Here is a 16,957-nt window from a genome sequence, read left to right as displayed (position 1 = left end):
ATAGTTATTTATATTGCACCAGATGCACACATGCTTATTTGCAAATGATTGAGACATTTAATAGTAATGAGATATGGCACTTACCTAGCATTATTCATTCACTGAGCTCAAAGCACTTTAATCATATGGGACGATATTAATACCCCTGTTTGGCCAAGGTCACATCTTGGGTCACTATCAGAGAGCTGGGAGTAGACCTCAGTTCTCCTGGTCTCATGTCAAGAAAAGATGGACCCTGCCCCGAGGATCTTAAAATCTAATTAAAACAGATTACATGATATTTTCACAACACACTATGGAGTGGGTGAAGGGAGTGAGAAGCTGGGGGGTGCTGGAGGAAATGTAATAGGAAGAAACAATTTTAACTTCTCTTCTGATATTTAGTTGTTAAGATCTTGATGTGTTCTTAAAATCAATCAGCCAGACACAGGGATGGCAAGTTCCGTGGGTGCTTTCCCTAGCAAGATGCACAGAGTGAGCGTTTTTTGGTAGGGGTTTTGCACACATTAGTAACATGGAAAATGTCAGCCTTTTTAACACTCAGTCAGTGCCACTGACCATTCCATAGGCTGAATATTTTGCTTCTGTAGGCAATGGTTGGTCAGCCCCCAGTAGCAAGCTTTGGACAAGAGTGAAGAGATCATGCTAGACTCATGGAGTTTAAGGCCAGAAAGGACCATTAGTTCTTTTAGTCTGACCTCCTGTATAGTACAGGCACAGAAATTCCCTCAGTTATCCCTGCATTGAACCCAATAACTTGTCTTTGATTGAAGCATCTCTTCCAGAGAGGCATCCACAGTCTTGATTTGAAGACTTCAGAAGATGGAGAATCCATCACTTCCCTTGGCAATTTGTTTCAATGGTGAATCATACTCACTATGAAAAATTTGTATCTTATTTCTAATTTGAATTTTTCTGGCTTTAGCTTCCAGCCATTTCTTCTTGTTATGCCTTTCCCTGATAAATTAAAGAGCTCTTTTGTATATGATATTTTCTTCCTGGGAAGGTAGATAATATTGCCTCTATATAAATCCATGGTACACCACATCTTGAATGCTGTGGTTGCCCCATCTCAAAAAAGATATATTGAAATTGGAAAAGGTTCAGAAAATGGCAACAACAATGATTGGGGTACGGAACGGCTTCCGTATGAGGAGAGATTAATAAGACTGGGACTTTTCACCTTGGAAAAGAGATGACTAAGGGGGGATATGATTGAGGTCGATAAAATCATGACTGGTGCGGAGAAAGTAAATAAGGAAGTGTTATTTACTCCTTCTCATAACACAAGAACTAGGGGTCACCAAATGAAATTAATAGGCAGGAGATTTAAAACAAACAAAAGGAAGTATGTTTTCACACAACGCACAGTCAACCTGTGGAGCTCCTTGCCAGAGGATGTTGTGAAGGCAAGACTATAAGAGGGTTCAAAAAAGAACTTGATAAGTTCATGGAGGATAGGTCCATCAATGTCTAATAGCCAGAATGAGCAGGGATGGTGTCCCCAGCCTCTGTTTGCCAGAAGCTGGGAATGGGCGACAGGGGATGAATCACTTGATGGTTATCTGTTCTGTTCATTCCCTCTGAGGCACCTGACATTGACCATTGTCGGAAGACAGGATGCTGGGCTAGATGGACCTTTGGTCTGACCCAGTGTGGCTGTTTTTATATATTTATACACTGTAATGAATTAAATGAAATCCAGTGAATCCCTTCATTTCTCATAAACCTTCCTTCTGATTCAGTCAGACTTGACATTGGCACTACGCACTGGCAGAACCTGTTTGAGGACCACACAGAAACTGAGCTGTCAGGCTGGTGGAGCACAGAAATTAGAGCTAGTAAGGAATTATATGTGACAGTCTTAGACTATGCCCTTTCCCTGTCGGAGTAGCTGACAGCCAGATGAGAGAAGCACTCAGCTGTAGGGTGGCAGTGTGCAGACTAGCCGGTAATACTTAATGAAATCCACCTGGCATTTTCAAACTTGAATACACAGAAAAGAGGGGGAGGCAGGATCAGTGAAAATGTTTATAGGGGAAAAGTCCAAACAGTCTGGTTGAACTCTTAGCCAAGTGTTTGAGGAAAGTTGGGGTACGGATAAGAACTAACTGTCTGAAGCTTAATTCAGATCAGACTGAGGTTATGCTGGTAGGTTGGGGAACGGGAGGCTAATACCTCAGGTATTTGCCTGCCACTCACTTCTTATGAGCATTTGCAATCTGGTGGTAGTGCTAGATCGCCATCCACTGTTGGATGTGCACACTGCAGCAAGTGTCATGATTGCTTTTTACCAGCTTCTGCCTGGCCGGGAGATTGCATTCTTCCAGATGTGAACCTTGCTGCCAGGCTCTAGCCTTACAAAGGCAGAACGGTTGCCCCATGTAGCACCCCAAGATCCAAAGAAACCACGGCTGCTACTCTGAAACCAAATTTGCTGACCTTTCAGGCACACAGCAAGGCCTGTCTCTTTGGGCAGGGATGGCTGAGGGTTAAGGCAGTTGAGGGTGGGTGTGTCTGGTGGGGAAGTGCAATTGGGGTTGTAAGTTGTATTGGTCACATGCCTGGTGATCAGCTTGTGTGTGTCAGGGTGGGAGGAAGCAGTGCTCTTGCTCTGGTTGGGTTTTATTTTGCATTTCCAGTGTTCTTGTCTCTTTGAATTCAGACTGAAATCTGAATGAATAAATAAAAGGGAAGCCATGAAATGGCATTTTGCAGCCAGGACAGAGAAGCCTTTTTTTTTAAAAATAGGGTGATGGATTGGTTTGCATGGAAACTGAATGCCTCCTGTTATTCACACAGCAGGTGCTGAACAGCATGGGAAAACAGCACCCACATCATCTCCCCAGTGACCCTCTGCCCTCATGGACACTGACTGCCAGCAAATGGACCAGCTGTGTTGGTGATGGTGGCTTTCCTACTGCCTTTTCACACGGTGACCAAGCCTGATACAACCAAGTCATTTTACTCAGGCCACTGAACAACCATCATCCCGTAACAACTTACAGTCAATGGGCTAGACTAGAATCAGCCACCTAGAAATGCTGTCTGAGCCCATCTCCATGTGAACCATCAAGGGGAGGTATTCTCTCTCCTAAATCTGGATTAGCCTTAGTAGCCTATGGCTGGCACTTTGGGGAGCTAGTATTTCTACTCAACATGGGTGAGGATGAGTGTCAAAGTATAGAAAATAGGGTTTTTTTTGAAAAAAAGAAATAGATACCTAATGAAACTAGGTTTTTTTTAAAAAAGAAATAGATACCAAATGAAACTGATCCTTAACTCACTTAAATCTCAGTATCATTGCTGCTGTGTGTGAGCAGGTATAAAGATGAGAGCTTTGTTGCCCAAACCCCTTTACTTGTTTGGATCAGTGGACAAAAATCCTCCATTTTCACACTATCCTGGTAAGAGTCTTCACATATTTTATTTTACCTATATCCCCCTGTCTCAAGGAAAAGCTGTGCTGAATTGTGTTCCTCCCCCAAATCTGAAGGGAGCACTGCTGAAAAGAGCTTCAGAGGTACGTTAATTGTGAAGTAGCAAGGCCTTCGGCGCATCAATTTCAGTGTGTTTATTAGGTGGTAAAAGGGGAAAATGGAAAAAAAATTGATTAAGGAAAATGACTATATAGAGAAACAGACGTCACCCATTAATGTGACATACCCCAAGTAAACATTACTACCAGCAAGGCTAATTAACACAAAGTGCCTTAAATTCGAACCCAAGGACAATCGGCTTCAATGACAAGGAGCTACTGACATGGAGTTTTTAAGCATTCTCTGTGTGTCCCGTCTATTGCATTGTAATCTTTCCCTCTCATTGTAGTGAAGAGCGGAGCTTGAAAGACTGCAAATGCCCATCCATGTCACTCTGTTGTTGGATGACATCTGACAGGAATTCCCAGCCAGGTTAAGAATTTGACTGTGTAATTACAAAGCTCTCCATGTACCAATGGAGAAGCTTAATGTGGCTCTTTTCTGCTCTAATCATTTCATTGCACCTCTGCCAAAATCAAGTCTTGGGTAGGACTCTCTGCTTCTAAGGTGTCAGCTTGACAGTGTCCAGTGAAAGACCATTTGACCATTATTAACTGTTATTGAAAACAGAAAAGGAGTACTTGTGGCACTTGAGAGACTAATTTGTTAGTCTCTAAGGTGCCACAAGTACTCCTTTTCTTTTTGCGAATACAGACTGAAACCTGTCATTATTGAAAACAGGGAGACACTGAGTATTTTTGACATGGAAACTCCTTGATGCTCCATGCTGCATAGAAAAAGGAGGTAAATGCTATGGATACCAGAGAGAAGGATTAAATGAGACTGTCACTTAGAGGAATCTTTGCTGGCTCTTTTCAGATGTGCAAGCAACAGTGAGGTTATCAGGAATGAGTGAGAAGCTGTGTTTTTTTTCAGTTGTTACATACACAACAGCCACCGTTATCAAGTCAGCATTTAGCCAAGTCCACACTGTGGTATCTGACAGCTTATCTAAACCGTGTAAATTCCTGCATGCACTAGCATGTGGCACTAAGGACCCATGCTAGATCCTGCCAATGCACACTCAAGGTTCCCTACTGTGCATTAATGTAGTCCTGTTTCAAAGAATAGTACATTAACGCACACTGGCGACCTTTTAGTATGTGCCAGCAGGGTCCACACAGGCCATTAGTGTGCAACACACTAGTGCAACACTGGAATTTATATCCCTCTAGCATGTACTAATACTCTGTATAGAGAAGCCCTGAGATACCACAGTTCAGCTCTATGCTAAGTACAGGGAAAAGAAGGATTGTCTACATGGGGACACTCAGGGAAAATTAATCCAAATGAACTAAATGTGTGAGTTTAAAGTGGATTTGTTAAACCACATTAAATGCTTGTGTGGATGCTCTCATTCAGAATTCAGATGGCCTTAATTTGTTTTAATTTAATTAACTTCCAAAGTGAATTATAGTGTGCACACAGGGATAAAATATGGTCTCACTAATCTACTTCAAAAATCAATTTGGATTAATTTTCCTGAGTGGCCCTGTGTAGACAAGCCCTAATATACTCTCAAATCTCACTGTGTGATAAATGTTGTCTCTGTAGGTGCGAGTTATATAGCATTTTCACCTCTTCTTGAACTTTGAACATTAGATATGGTATTGTCAATCAACCAGAAGGGACCTGAAATATTTCTTTAATATGCCAAACACTACAATTTTAGCCCCAAATTTGCTCTTTATTAAAGTGGGTCAATGACCTTACATTGTAAATATATACACATGGAGGAATGTAAGATCAGTGGTCCAGCTAGTTCAATATCCTATCTGAGTCAGTGATCAAAATTGGATTCTTCAGAGGCTGGGAATAACTGACCATACCACAATTCATGTGTTGGTTCAGCAGATGGTCTTTTTAAAAGACAATCTTTTTAAAAGACAATTTCTGAAGCTATATGAAACAATGTATTGTTATGGGAGATGCATCCAAACCAAACTGTAGATTCAAACATGCCTAAACTTTGGGTAAATTCAACTCCAGCTCTGTACTGGGGCTTGAGCTTACCCCTGGTATTTACAAGGGTGCATATGCCTAGACACTGCCTACACTGCTTGCATATTGGACTTATTGTAGGCTGCCACGGGGTCTTTGTTCCAAAGACCATCTCAGACCTAGTTTAAAGCCAATGGGTGTGGCTAATACTCCTTCAGTCTCAATGGAAGAACCAATAGAGCCCATCTGTGTAGAAGAGACAGCTACAGACAATGGAAGCGTTGGCCTGGGCACACGGCAAGTCGAAGCAAAACCAAGTGGTCTGAGGGATTTCCCTGGTTGCAGATACAGGGGCAAGGCTATTGGTTTTGCAGCCTGTTTGTGTTAGAAGCCAGCAGAGCTTGGGGTCATGGGAAGGTAGACTTGGAGTTTCTGAGCAAGGAAACTGCCTGCTGCTGTTTGTTTCTATTGTGTTCACAGAAACAGAACTTTTTGGACATTTTTTGTACACAAAGATTTCACCAAAGAAAAACCTGACTCATATCATCTATTTCTCATCCTACCAGAAACAACCCTATAAAGCCCCCAATGTTGGCTAACCTCTTGGGTCAAAGATATCATGACAAGTTGCCTGCATAGCAACATCCTGTACTACTAAGCCTATATGCTTACACACAGAAAGACGTAAGTTTTGTACTGCGATGTAGCAATTCAGTATGTGGTCTGGATGGAGCCCTCCTTCTTTAGCCTGAATAGAGGTACCTGCATCAGCAGACAAGAACCACTGACGCTAGGTATAAATATTGATATTGGGTGGGTGTAAGATCACAAACACAATGCTATTGACAAGTCATAGAGTATATCTATAAACAGATCATAGGTAATAGCTAGTGTTTCACTTATAGACTTTAGGCCAGTGGTCACCAACCAGTCGATCATGATTGACTGGTTGATCCCAGAGGATCTCCCAGTCAATCACAATCTCCAGTGGAGCTGCCACTAAGCCAGGATCCCTACCTGCCCCAGCCCCACTCTGCGCCTGGAATCGGCCAGCATGGCCCGTGGCCCCAGGGGCGGGAGGGTAGGGGTCTCCCTCCACGCGTTGCTTTTGCCTGCAAGCACTGCCCCCCGCAGCTCCCATTGGCCAGGAGCAGGGGGTTATGGCCAACAGGAGCTGCGGAGGTGGTGCTTGCAGAGAGGGGCAGCGTGCAGAGCCATGTGCTGCCCGCCCCCTCCCCCCAGGGGCTGCAGTGGCGCGTTGGCCCCTTCCGGGAGCGGCATGGGGCCGGGGCAGGTGGGGAGCCTGCCTTAGCGGCAACCGCACTACGCTGCCGACCGGGAGCCGGCCGGGGGTAGTGCTGCTGGGCAGGAGGCCGCACCCCAGCCCCCTCCCGGAACAAACACCCCATACCCCCTCCTGCACCCTGAACCCCCTCCTGTTCCCCAAGCCCAGCCCTGACCCCCCTCCTGCACCCAAACTCCCTCCCAGAGTTGCACCCCTCACTCCCTCCTGCACCCCAACCTCCTGCCCCAGGCTCAGCCCAGAGCCCCCTCCCACATTGCAAACCCCTCGGTCCCAGCCCAGAGCCCGCACCCGCTCCCGAACCCCAGCCCCTACCCCAGCCCCGTGAAAGTGAGTGAAGTTGGGGGGGAGCGAGTGATGGGGGCGGGGGTGGAGTGAGTGGGGCAGGGCTTTGGGGAAGGGGCGGTGTAGATCCTGGGCTGTCCTTAGATTCAGAAAGTGATCTTGGGCTTAAAAAGGTTGGAGACCACTGCTTTTGGCTATCACATTTGCATAAGATACAATCAGTGGAATAAGTAGACTCCATCTAACATAGACAAGTAACCCCAGGCTGGGATTTTTTACCTGTGATAGTCACAGATGAAATGTCCTCACTAGCATATTATTCCATGAGACTGAACAAATTTAGCCAGTGCTTTATCTGTGTGACATCGGATGAAGTGAGCTGTAGCTCACGAAAGCTTATGCTCAAATAAATTTGTTAGTCTCTAAGGTGCCACAAGTACTCCTTTTCTTTTAGAGAATTATGTTACAATATGTTAAGATTGGTTCATTAAATTTCAATAAAATGATTGGTTAAGGTATAGCTGGGAATATTACTATATAAACTGGGGTCAAACAGGAAGTGGGGGGAAGGGAAATTGGAATTATGCTTGCTAAGTGGGGGGAGAACGGGAACAAGGAATAGGGAAAGGGGAATAGGGACACAGGCAAGGCTCTGTGGTGTCAGCTGGAAAGGGGGACATGGGGTAAATGCTCTGTGGTGTCAGAGCTGGGAACGGGGACTCAATGCTCTGTGGCGTTGGAGCCGGGCAGGGGGACGCGGGGTAAACACTGTATGGCATTGGAGCTGGGAAGGGGGACGAGGGGTAAATGCTATGCCACGTCGGAGCTGGGAAGGCGGACACTGGGGAACAGACTCTATTGGCGTGTAGAGATAAGCCCGATTGGTGCGAAGGACTTTGGAATATGCTTGCTTGGAAACTAACCCCAATAAACATTAAATTGTTTTGTACTTTGGACTGCTGGTCTTTTGCTGCTTGCTGTGTGTGTGACAAGAACCAGGGAAGTGGGAGGGTGAAGGGAAAGCCCTCTAACACCCTAACTACAGGTAAGCATAGTAACCTAACTGACATATATATATTAATGAGTTTGACTTAACTAATATACTAACCCATGGGATAAGAACAGCCCAACAATATGAGGGTGAGGAATTTAAGCTATGGTAAAAGAGGGAAGAGCTAGGCATACCTACACATACACAACCTTAGTGTATTTTCTCTTGGCACAGTAATTCTATTCCACTCACCTGGACATTACTCTTGTCATAAATATAAAGGGAAGGGTAAATGCATTTAAATCCCTCCTGGCCAGAAGAAAAACTCTTTCACCTGTAAAGGGTTAAGAAGCTAGGATAACCTTGCTGGCACCTGACCAAAATGACCAGTGAGGAGACAGGACACTTTAAAAGCTGGAGGGGGGAGAAACAAACTTCTCTCTGTCTGTGTTGCTTTTGCCGGGACCAAAGCAGGAATGCAGGTCAGAACTCCTGTAAAGGGCTAGTTTCAGAGTAGCAGCCATGTTAGTCTGTATTCACAAAAAGAAAAGGAGTATTTGTGGCACCATAGAGACTAACAAATTTATTTGAGCATAAGCTTTCGTGAGCTACAGCTCACTTCTGATGAAGTGAGGTGTAGCTCACGAAAGCTTATGCTCACATAAATTTGTTAGTCACTAAGGTGCCACAAGTACTCCTTTTCTTTTTGTAAAGGGCTAATAAGCAATCTAGTTAGATATGCGTTAGATTCTGTTTTGTTTAAATGGCTGATAAAATAAGTTGTGCTGAATGGAATGTATATTCCTGTTTTTATGTCTTTTTGTAACTTAAGGTTTTGCCTAGAGGGATTCTCTATGTTTTGAATCTGATTACCCTGTAAGGTATTTACCATCCTGATTTTACAGAGGTGATTCTTTCACTCTTTCTTCAATTAAAATTCTTCTTTTAAGAACCTGATTGCTTTTTCATTGTTCTTAAGATCCAGGGGCTTGGGTCTGTGTTCACCTATCCAAATCGGTGAGGATTTTTATCAAGCCTTCCCCAGGAAAGGGAGTGTAGGGTTTGGGAGGATTTTCGGGGGAAAGACGTTTCCAAGCGGGCTCTTTCCCTGTTATATATTTGTTAGACGCTTGGTGGTGGCAGCAATAAAGTCCAGGGGCAAAAGGTAAAATAGTTTGTACGTTGGGGAAGTTTTAACCTAAGCTGGTAAAAATAAGCTTAGGGGGTTTTTCATGCAGGTCCCCATATCTGTACCCTAGAGTTCAGAGTGGGGAAGGAACCTTGACAACTCTACATTTCAAACTACTGTATTTACGAATTCTACTACTGTATACACGGGAACTGCGTTCTGGAGTTTCCAGAAAGTCTGTTTCCTGTCTCTTTGCTTAGTGTGAGTTTTTCACATTTTACATTCACATCCACAGCTTGCTTTTAAAAGTGATTTTTAGTGCTGGTGAAAGGTGCCAGATTGGCAGCTCTGGAGAAAAGAGTCCTTCGTTTATCTTGTGGCAAATATGGATAGCAGCAGGGCAAACTTCCCCCCCTCCCCACTAAGATGTCTCAATCCTGGCACAGAGATCTACCTCCAGAGGTAAGAATGGTAGTTCAGTCTTAATTCTCCATCTGGGGGGCCTGGATCAGCATTCATGTTGTGCTCCCTGTCAGTACCCAGCCCTGGTGAAGCTAATGATCCAACTAGTGGACCAAATTCGGTGATGACTCCTGGGCATATACCACCTGAAGCATATTGTGCATACATTAAGAATAAGTACTTGGCCTCTTTACAGATGTCAAAAGGGCACAGAAGCCAGCAAAGAGAACTGAAAATGGGAGTTTGAGTGGAGATCTACTGGAGGGGAAGGGAGGTAAGCCCTGGTTCCAGAGGGACAGTGTGAGTTCTTGAGAGTGTTTGTTTGCTGGTTTGGTCTTGGAACCAATTTTATTTAACATTTTCATTAATGACCTTGGCACAAAGAGTGGGAGTGTGTTAATAAAATTTGTGGATGACACAAAGTTGGGAGGTATTGTCAATACAGAGGAGGACCGGAATATCATACAAGAAGATATGGATGACCTTGAAAACTGAAGTAATAGGAATGGGATGAAATTTAATAGTGCAAGGTCATGCACTTAGGGACTAACAACAAGAATCCTGCGACCTACAGGAGATCAGACTAGATGAGCTGTAGCTCACGAAAGCTTATGCTCTAATAAATTTGTTAGTCTCTAAGGTGCCACAAGTACTGCTTTTCTTTTTGCGAATACAGACTAACACGGCTGCTGAGTGCAATTCCTGGCTGTGCCACAGACTTCCTATGTGATCTTGGACAAGTCACATGACCTCTCTGTGCCTTAGTTCCCTCTCCATGTAGTCGGTTAGGTCTCTTTAGATTCTAAACTCTTCTGGGTCGGGATTCTCTTTTATTAGGGGCTTGTGCGATGACTAGCACAATGGGACCCTGATCTTAGATGGGGCTTCTAGCTTACTATGGTAGTACAATGGATAACTAAGACTAAGTAATGACTAGAGGTCTCTCAGTCCATTACTAGTTCCTGAAACTGCTGGTGACTTACGTTTTGCATGAACGTTGTACGAAAAGGAAAAAAAAATCATACTTCTAAAAAAAATTAAACCCTTTTTATTTGTATATTTATTTTATATATAAAAGAAATTAAAAAAAAGAACACAAACAAAATGTTTATTATGGCAGTTCAGTTTTGTCAGAGCCCTCTGCTTGGGTCACTGCCTCTGGTCCACTGGAAGTTAGCAAAGTCCGCCGGTTATAATGTCCCTTTATGATGCCGGAGTTATTGTTCTCATTAAGGATTTGCTTCTGTTTTTGCCTGTTAAGAGACTGTACAAGTCCTAATACAACAGCCGCTAAGGAATACTGTCCAGTCAGTTTTCTTGGTTGTAAGATTAAAGGATTTGGTTGTACTCTTCCTAGAAGAAAATATGTTTTGATTTTTCCTTCCTGTTCGCTGATACCTTTGACATAAATCTCTCCTCGATAGTCGAAGGCAAATCCTTTATCCTTCAGGATCAGATACGTTTCTTCAGGCACTTGTATTCTGCCACTTACACCCGTGCTGTCCATTCGACTAGCTAAATTAACCGTTTTGCCCCAGATATCATATTGGGGTTTCTTAGCACCGATAACTCCTGCTACAACAGAGCCATGGCTAATACCTACAACAAAATAAAATCAAGAGGAAACATAATTAGACAAACAGGCAAGAATGTTTGAAATATCAAGTTTGCAATTATGCTTTAGAAGTTTGCTTCAGACACATTCTTCTCTGAGTTGTAGGAAAAGGGTGGAAATAAAGAGAAATAAGGACATAAAACATTGGAACTTCTATCTGATATTGATTGTATATGGTAGCTATCACTATATGATGTGAATATCTGTAAACTATGCATCACCTTGACACCAATAAACTTGGTACCATACAAGGGCTCAGGACTAGCCATTGTTCCAAGTAGGTTTGCCATCTTTTGGGAGTTTGTCCTGAAAGACAAACTTGTTAGTATTAGATGTGACATCATCATATTGTTAAGTATTAGGGGATAGCCATGTTAGTGTGTATCCACAAAAACAATGAGGAGTCCGGTGGCATCTTAAAGACTAACAGTTTTATTTGGGCATAAGCTTTCGTGGATAAAAAACCCCACTTCTTCAGACACAAGGTGGGTTTTTTACTCATGAAAGCTTATGACCAAATAAATCTGTTAGTCTTTAAGGTACCACCGGACTCCAAATTGTCATCATATTGTTACTTCCTATGAAAAGACATCACAGGGTCATGATGCAATTGCTTAAAAATGTCATAGTTTCTTAACAGCTTAGAATTATTTTGGGAAAGCTAAAATTGTCCTGCAAGCACTCCTAGTAAATTTAAGACAAGGGGTAATGCTGTAAGATTAAAATGGTCTATATGCCTATTTTAAAAGTAAATTCAGTACTGGTGAAAGGTGATAGATACACAGCTCTGGAGAGAAATTGCTTTGCTTTCTCTCATATTAGGTATATATGTGTGTGTATATACTAGTACAGCATATATATATGGACAATGATAATGCAAACCTCCAGATTGCCTGATCTGTATAGCTCAACCTTGATGTGGAAAGCCACCTCTAAGGGATCACATTTCTGTTGGGTGTGTTTTGGGCTTGTCCAGTAATGCAGTCTCCTATACTGACTGTCAGGTGCAGGCATGTTACTGTTGTATCCAATACATATAGCCTATCACTTTTGTGTCCCATCCTAATGGTTTCATCCAGGATGCCAGGTTTCCCATGGCAGCAATTCAAAACCACTGGTGGTCATACAGGTCTGGTCAGAACTGGAATTAGATTTTTGTGCAAAGCCAAAAAACAAGTTGCTGTACTTAGAATAAGCTCTCATTTCTATTTTACAGGAGAAGCAGTTGATGCAGGGAGATTAAATGAAAAAAGAGAAGGTGAGTCAATATCAGATCCAGGATGAACTATAGTTGCTCCTAGCTCCCAATCTAGTGTTCAGACCATCACACAGTGATGCTTCTCTGTCAAATTCATGCGAGAGTGTACAGGATGTTGTCATCCATTGGTACAGTAGCTTGCACAAGAGATTATAAGCATTATAAAAAAAGAACCAGAAGATTCTCTTTTAGGCTACATAGTAGGAGGCTGTATTTTGGGAGCCGGAGGGTTGTATTTCTATCTCTGCTCATGACTTTGAAGTCAATGTGATCACAGAAGACAAAATAGCTGGTGGTATTGAAGTTCAGTACATCCACGTGATAAATATACAATGTCCTTGCAGTCATAATAGGCAGCAGGTAGGTAACAGGCAGCAGGCTTAAATCAAACATAAGGAAGCACTTCTTCACCCAGTGCACAAGCAACCTGTGGAACTTATTGCCAAAAGTATAACTGGGTTCAAAAAACAATTAGATGAGTTCATGAAGGAAAGGTCCGTCAATGGCTATTACCCAAGCTGGTCAGGATGCAACCCATGCTTCAGGTGTCCCTAAACCTCTGACTGCCAGAAGCTGGGACTGGATGACAGGAGATGGCTCACTGAATAATTGCCTTCTTCTGTGCATTCCCTCTTAAGCATCAGACACTGGCCACTGTCAGAAGAAAGGATATGGGGCTAGATGGACCTCTGGTCTGACCCACTGTGGCCAGTCCTATGTTCTTACATATAAACGGAGTGTGTGCTTGCAAAAAATAACCCATTTTATTTCAAATGCTTGTACGGTACTTACCGATGCGGAGTTCAAAGTTGTTGAACGAATGTTTGTTGATCTCCTGAATACTTTCATTCAAAGCTATGGAGAAGTCAGCCAGTGCACACAAATGTCCCCATTTGTCTTCACATTGCTAAGAGTGAATTAAAATGGAATACATTATGTGTGTTTTGCATTTGCTATAAAACAACTCTCTCCTCAGAGCTAAGTATGTGAAATCATAATTCATAAGAGCAGTCTCATCATACCCTATTAAATCCCAGTGAAGTGGTTCACGGTTAATGGAGAGGTAATACATTCCATTTATGGTGCACTGCTTACACATTTCAGTGCAGAGATGCCTTGCTGTGAAATATTGTAGATGCTTTGCTTGAGGTCAGGAATTTGATGGGTAGCAATAGGAATAAGCAGGAGGTGGGATTTCAGGGGATAAAATTAAAGCTGAGAGGGGGTGAGCAAAGAGAGAAACACAACTTGTCTTAGGAGGAAAAGTAACAAGAATGGGAGTCAGGGGAATTAGGGGACAAACAGCATTAAGAGTGAAAGAAGAAAAGAGAGGGAGAGAGAATTCTTCAAGAACAATTGTGATTTTCATTTGCTAGAAGTTCCAAATATCTATTTTCTTCTAGTAAATACCACTCTGTGAGCATCTAAAAATGACACCAATATCCTTTACTTTGCAGGAACGGATGAAGAGCATCACATTGACATCTCTGCTTGTTTTAAAAAGATTGAATTAGTCCCTTACCTGTTTTTCAGGTGATAATCCCGATACAGCCATGTATGTGCTGCCAATGGTTTTAATTTTTTCAATATCTTGAAATCTTTCTTCACCTAGTAACTAATGCAAATGAGACAAAAGGCTGTTACTTCTATAGTACCTGATGCAAAAAGCTGTAGAGTTAAAAGTACAAAGACCTAAACTAATAATTATTCTCACAGTTCATTATAAGGAAGATCTAATTTGGTAGAGCATCTTGTGTAATTGACAATGGAACACAGTTTGCTTGAGCTTCTTTGTACAATGATCTTAAAGCTTTCAATGTTTTCATGCTAGGTATTCACAAAATACATTCAGTTAAACCCTGCAGGGCTGCTCAGCACATCAAATTATGGATTGTACAAAATACACGCACTCAAGTCCAATTTAAATTCAGGCAATTGCTGGAGTTCCATCACAACCCCCCCCCACACCCACCCACATACACACACTAACTAATACATATGCTAACTGAACAATGCTAAACAATGCTAAACAAACTGAAAAAACCCAACAACCAGCCCCTCAAAATGTTACAAAATCTCCATAAATCCTAGAGGAAACTTCTCTTTTATTAGGCAAAACATTAACACCCTTATACTATATACCACTATGCAAGGTTCTTCCAATTCATGTGTCTGAGGTTCCCATTGATTAAAAGCTAAAGGGATTACTTTATTCAAAGCAAGACGCATACCACAGGTTTATCACAGATGACCTCCCATCAAACTAACCACGTTGTACGTAAGTCAAGAATCTCGGGTCTTGGAAACATTGTATCTCGTTTATGGAAATGACACCCCCTGTCTCTAATGGAATGCTGCACTGCTGCCTATGCAGGGAATGTAAACCCATATGCTCTTCGAACCATGGGAAGGCCAACACCTGACCTACTTTTATTTTCTTCTGTCTGCTTGCAAAGCCATTTATGTGCCTTTACCTGCCCAAAGCCAGCAGCTTCAATGCTTTCTTAAAGAAAGGAATCACTGCTTATAACGCAGCCTTCATGAGCAATCTGATGGCAACAGATCAGTGTGAACAGGCGTTCGGGGAAAACAATTATGGTAAAGAAACAGATTTCATTTTCAGCTTCCAAAGGTTTTTTGTAAACAGCAGTGAGCAACACAGTAATTTAACAAGCATGACAAATATCTGAACTGTGCTCTTTTCAGGCGCAAAGAAGCCATTGGCTCTTAGATCATTTACAGAGAATATCTCAAGCTATCTTCTTTTTTGTCTTCTATTATTTTAAATACCCTTATATTTCAGAGGTTTAGCCTTTTTATCAGCTGCTTCATCCATGTTTAAAACAATGCTTTCTTTTTCATTTTCTGCTCTGTGGCATCTTACAAAGATGGATTTTAATATTGTGGGAAAATATTCAAATTGACTCAGTTCTGGTTTTTTCCCCTTATTGTGTCCACTAATTTGCCTAGGCAATTTAGGACACATTTTCTAACACTAACACTTACCTTGAGCCCAAAAACCAGTTCAGGGCCTGATCCTACATTCTTCACATATCCAAGGTCAGTGGGATGTCATTGATCATGCAAAAAATGCAAGATTGGTTCTCAAGTGTACACACACAATATAACCCAGTTGCATGCACCTGGGTATATTATGCAAGTACAATTTAATTAGTGAAGTGTGAAAATGTGATTCTGCAGTTAAATCATAATTTATATTTATGACAGTATAATAACGGCTATGGCATAAACACGGCGTAAGTCATTGCAGTGTAAAGAGAAAGGAAAAATGGTCCGTGAAGTAGAAAGCCCTTATTAAAATACCAACACAAGTAATATCAGCACCAAGACACCAGTAAGGTGGTAAGCACTTTAGATTAAACTGATAAGATAGAAAATGAGATATCCAAAAAAAATTGCCTTAGATCTACAATTTTCAGGGCAGGGACAGTGTCTATGTGTGCTTCTGTACAGCATACCAAACACTGAGGCTTGGTCTTGGTTGTGGCTTCTGGGATACATCAAATAATTATAATATTCATCTTGGACTCCGAAAAGTGGTGCTATAAAAAGGCAGCACAGTGTCCATGTAGTCAATGTGCTGTCAGTGCCGCTGAGCACATCTACAAAATAGAAAATCACGTATAATTGCATTCTGAAATGACACATTGTCACACTGAAAGAGTCCCCATGCCAGTCCAGAAGTCAACATCTCCTGGCTCGCCAATCAGGGAGAAGCCTGGATAACTAGACAGGCCTTACAGCAGATTCTGAAGGTCAACAGACTTTTGGAGCTTTGGGGCAAGCAAGTTCCAGAGTCACATGACCCCAAATACATAAATTTGTGGCCAGACTGTGGCCTGGTCTTATGTGACTGTACAAGGATATAAGAGGCAGTTAGACACCTGCCTCTACACCCATGAGAGTCCTCTTTGGACTGCTGCTCTAGGAACACAAGGAAAGCAGGGCTTCATGAGGCCACTGCTTCCCCCTCCTGCGTGGGAGTGTGGCGAGTTGGAGGAGAGGGGTAGGGAGTGGGCAGTCTTGAATTCATTCCCCACAATGACAAGTTTCAGAGTAGCAGCCGTGTTAGTCTGTATTCGCAAAAAGAAAAGGAGTACTTGTGGCACCTTAGAGACTAACAAATTTATTTGAGCATAAGCTTTCGTGAGCTACAGCTCACTTCATCGGATGCATTTGGTGGAAAATACAGTGGGGAGATTTATATACACACACAGAGAACATGAAACAATGGGTTTTATCATACACACTGTAAGGAGAGTGATCACTTAAGATGAGCCATCACCAGCAGCGGGGGGGGGGGGAAGGAGGAAAACCTTTCATGGTGACAAGCAAGGTAGGCTACTATTTCCAGCAGTTAACAAGAACATCTGAGGAACAGTGGGGGGTGGGGTGGGGGGAGAAATAACATGG

The 16,957-nt window shown here is 42.5% G+C and overlaps 1 protein-coding gene and 1 long non-coding RNA gene across 3 annotated transcripts in view; one reads left to right on the top strand and one right to left on the bottom strand.

Annotated features, from left to right (window-relative positions):
- Positions 1-8,051: 8,051 nt before the first annotated feature.
- The window catches only part of LOC122458593, a 47,398-nt gene continuing 38,492 nt past the window's right edge, over positions 8,052-16,957 (top strand). The window contains exons 1-3 of the long non-coding RNA XR_006278646.1: positions 8,052-8,113; positions 12,482-12,523; positions 13,981-14,056. This is a non-coding gene — a long non-coding RNA (uncharacterized LOC122458593). The remainder of the gene's footprint in view (positions 8,114-12,481; positions 12,524-13,980; positions 14,057-16,957) is intronic.
- Positions 10,418-16,957, bottom strand: part of ADCY8 (adenylate cyclase 8) — a 180,443-nt gene continuing 173,903 nt past the window's right edge. Inside the window, exons 15-17 of one of the 2 annotated variants that reach the window (XM_038392609.2) lie at positions 14,046-14,138; positions 13,316-13,430; positions 10,418-11,249 (exon numbers count right to left, since the gene is read on the bottom strand). In XM_038392609.2, the coding sequence (XP_038248537.1) occupies positions 10,762-11,249; positions 13,316-13,430; positions 14,046-14,138 (696 nt within the window). In that variant the 3' untranslated portion in view covers positions 10,418-10,761. The remainder of the gene's footprint in view (positions 11,250-13,315; positions 13,431-14,045; positions 14,139-16,957) is intronic. The other variant, XM_038392607.2, reaches the window with a different exon arrangement.

The sequence above is a fragment of the Dermochelys coriacea genome, chromosome 2, assembly GCF_009764565.3.
Source record: "Dermochelys coriacea isolate rDerCor1 chromosome 2, rDerCor1.pri.v4, whole genome shotgun sequence".
Lineage (NCBI taxonomy): Eukaryota > Metazoa > Chordata > Testudines > Dermochelyidae > Dermochelys > Dermochelys coriacea.
The sequence above is the reverse complement of the archived record's forward strand: the minus strand, read 5'-3'. Positions and strand labels throughout refer to the sequence as shown.